Here is a 2,128-nt window from a genome sequence, read left to right as displayed (position 1 = left end):
GGTGCCCGTAGCCTTCATCAACTCCAGTTGCGCCTGTCGCTTCGCTTCGAGGCACGGTCGTAATCACGTTTTTTGTACTGACTAAGCTTCACGCGTAGGTCTTCAGCTTTAGAATTGATATGCTCGCGTAAGTCTGTAGGTTGAGGTTGGAGGTTTGGAGCAACTACGGTGTGGGCAGTCTTTCTCGCTTTGGACTCATTGAGGGTCGACCTGAGATCCGTTTCACTTACTGAAACCTTCGCGGCCTTCCGCTTTAGCAAGGCGCGTAGATCCTTGGAGTCCCTTTTTCTCCCCAACTGTTCACGCAAATCTTGTGCTATCGACGGAATTTCGTCATCCGAGGAGTCGTCATGTCGAGAGAGAATTACTTCTACTCGCCGCCGGTTTTTAGGTGGTTCTTCATCAGTTGACTCTCCCTCGAGATTGAGGTTGTTCACTGGGGCTCTCTCGGGGCTAGTTCGCTCTTCTTTCTGATGAGCCCTGGGTTGAAACTTCTGAGTTTTCTTATCTTTGTTTTTGCTCCAGCTCTTATTGTTCCTCAGCTTCAGCGGAGGAGGTTCTATCTCGATTTTTCCATTTTCGATCGACTTGAGGAAATGTCCGTAAAGGACTTTGCAATCCTTCGTGTCATGTGACTTGACCTCGTGATACGTACACCACTTGCTTGGTTCCGCAGCGTTTGAGCTCGTTGGTTCGGGAGAACTGGATTTCTGTTGCACGGTGTCTCGGTCCCAATGATTCCATCCCTTCTCTCGCATGACAACCGCGGAACCTGAGGGATCCTCTTCGTCCACTACGTTCATGTAACCCCTCTTCTGGTTGGGTTTGATTCCCGTAGAATGTTGACGCGGCTCCTGACGGGTGTCGTTCGTCCGGGTGGGCGTTTGTTTTCCTGCCGCCTCCTTCGCCGCCTTTGCTCTGGTGTCTTCCTCCATACGGATGAAGTTGTTGGATCGAGCTATAGCGTCCGGCACGGATCTCGTCGGGTGCCGATAAAGGTCGGCTCGAAATGGCAATTTGATATGGAGGGGGTTCATCAATGATTCCATAGCTATGTGGTTCGGCAAGGCGACTTTCGAGACAACGGATTTAAACTTCACCATGAGATCTCGGAGGCTCTGCCCATTGGCGTGATTGAGGTTCCAGAGATCCGTAGCGGTGGCTTCCGGGCAAGTAAACATGATATACTTCTTGAGGAAAGCTGTCGAGAGGTCGTGAAAACTGTTGACGGAGTTTTCTTGAAGGCCGATGAACCAGTTGAGAGCGATTCCTTCTAGGGTTTCGACAAAAAGCTGGCAAAAGCCGGCGTCTTTTTCTTCCTCAGAGAGATTCACGCGCCGCATTGCGATGTTGAAGGACGTGACATGGGCAGAAGGTTCGGAGACGCCGTCGAAGGTTGGAAGACGGAGCTTGTCCATCTTTCGGAGTCGGACCCCGTTATTTTTTCTGTAAACGGCGTCCGGAGAAATTCTGCGAGGACACGCTCGATCTGAGGAGCGGACGTAGTCACGTTGTGGATCTTAGAGTTTATATCGAGCACTGACTGTTTTAACGCGGAGAACTCGTTTATGGTCTGCGCGTCAAGGCCTTCAGGGGTTTGAGCCGTATCGCCGTCGTTGACATCTTGGTCTTCAGCGTGCGCCGGCGTCGCGCCGGTTGCTTTCTCTGTGTTAAACAGATGTCTTCGGTACTGCACCATTGAGGCTTCCACGTTCACAGCGAGAGGAGCTAAGATTTTTGCGAGCGCCGCGATTTGGTCGGTCGCCGCCTTCTGGGCTGCGTCCTGTTGTGCAAGGTGCGCCATGATGGTCTCTATGGAGGAGGGTGGTAACGGCGCCGGTGTTGCAGGAAACGATGCAGGCGTCTTTTCGGGAACTTCACGCTCTTCTCCAGAGGAAGAGCCGTCGTTGCTCGTCGCCATCTTATCAACGTTACTTTGCTAACGGCCCCACGGTGGGCGCCAACTGTTCGAACGGGAAACGGTACTGAACGGGAGAACATCCGTTTTTAAGTGTGGATTTAGCAAAGACGTCTTATTGATGGTCGGAAAAGCGTCTCGTCGGTTACAAGGAAAGAGAATACGTAAAGGAAAAGCGACCGGAGCTCGAGGAGCTTTGCCGGAAAGATA

The 2,128-nt window shown here is 52.0% G+C and overlaps 1 protein-coding gene across 1 annotated transcript; it reads right to left on the bottom strand.

Annotated features, from left to right (window-relative positions):
- Window positions 1-17: 17 nt before the first annotated feature.
- On the bottom strand, window positions 18-1,921 carry LOC106321433. Its single transcript, XM_013759699.1, has 2 exons — window positions 1,511-1,921; window positions 18-1,418 (listed from the first exon to the last, which is right to left on the bottom strand). Exons 1-2 carry the CDS (start codon window positions 1,919-1,921, stop codon window positions 18-20), a joined length of 1,812 nt encoding a protein of 603 aa, XP_013615153.1.
- Window positions 1,922-2,128: the final 207 nt, after the last annotated feature.

The sequence above is a fragment of the Brassica oleracea genome, unplaced genomic scaffold, assembly GCF_000695525.1.
Source record: "Brassica oleracea var. oleracea cultivar TO1000 unplaced genomic scaffold, BOL UnpScaffold01641, whole genome shotgun sequence".
NCBI lineage: Eukaryota > Viridiplantae > Streptophyta > Magnoliopsida > Brassicales > Brassicaceae > Brassica > Brassica oleracea.
Note: the sequence above shows the minus strand (reverse complement) of the source record. Positions and strands in the feature narration are given on the sequence as shown.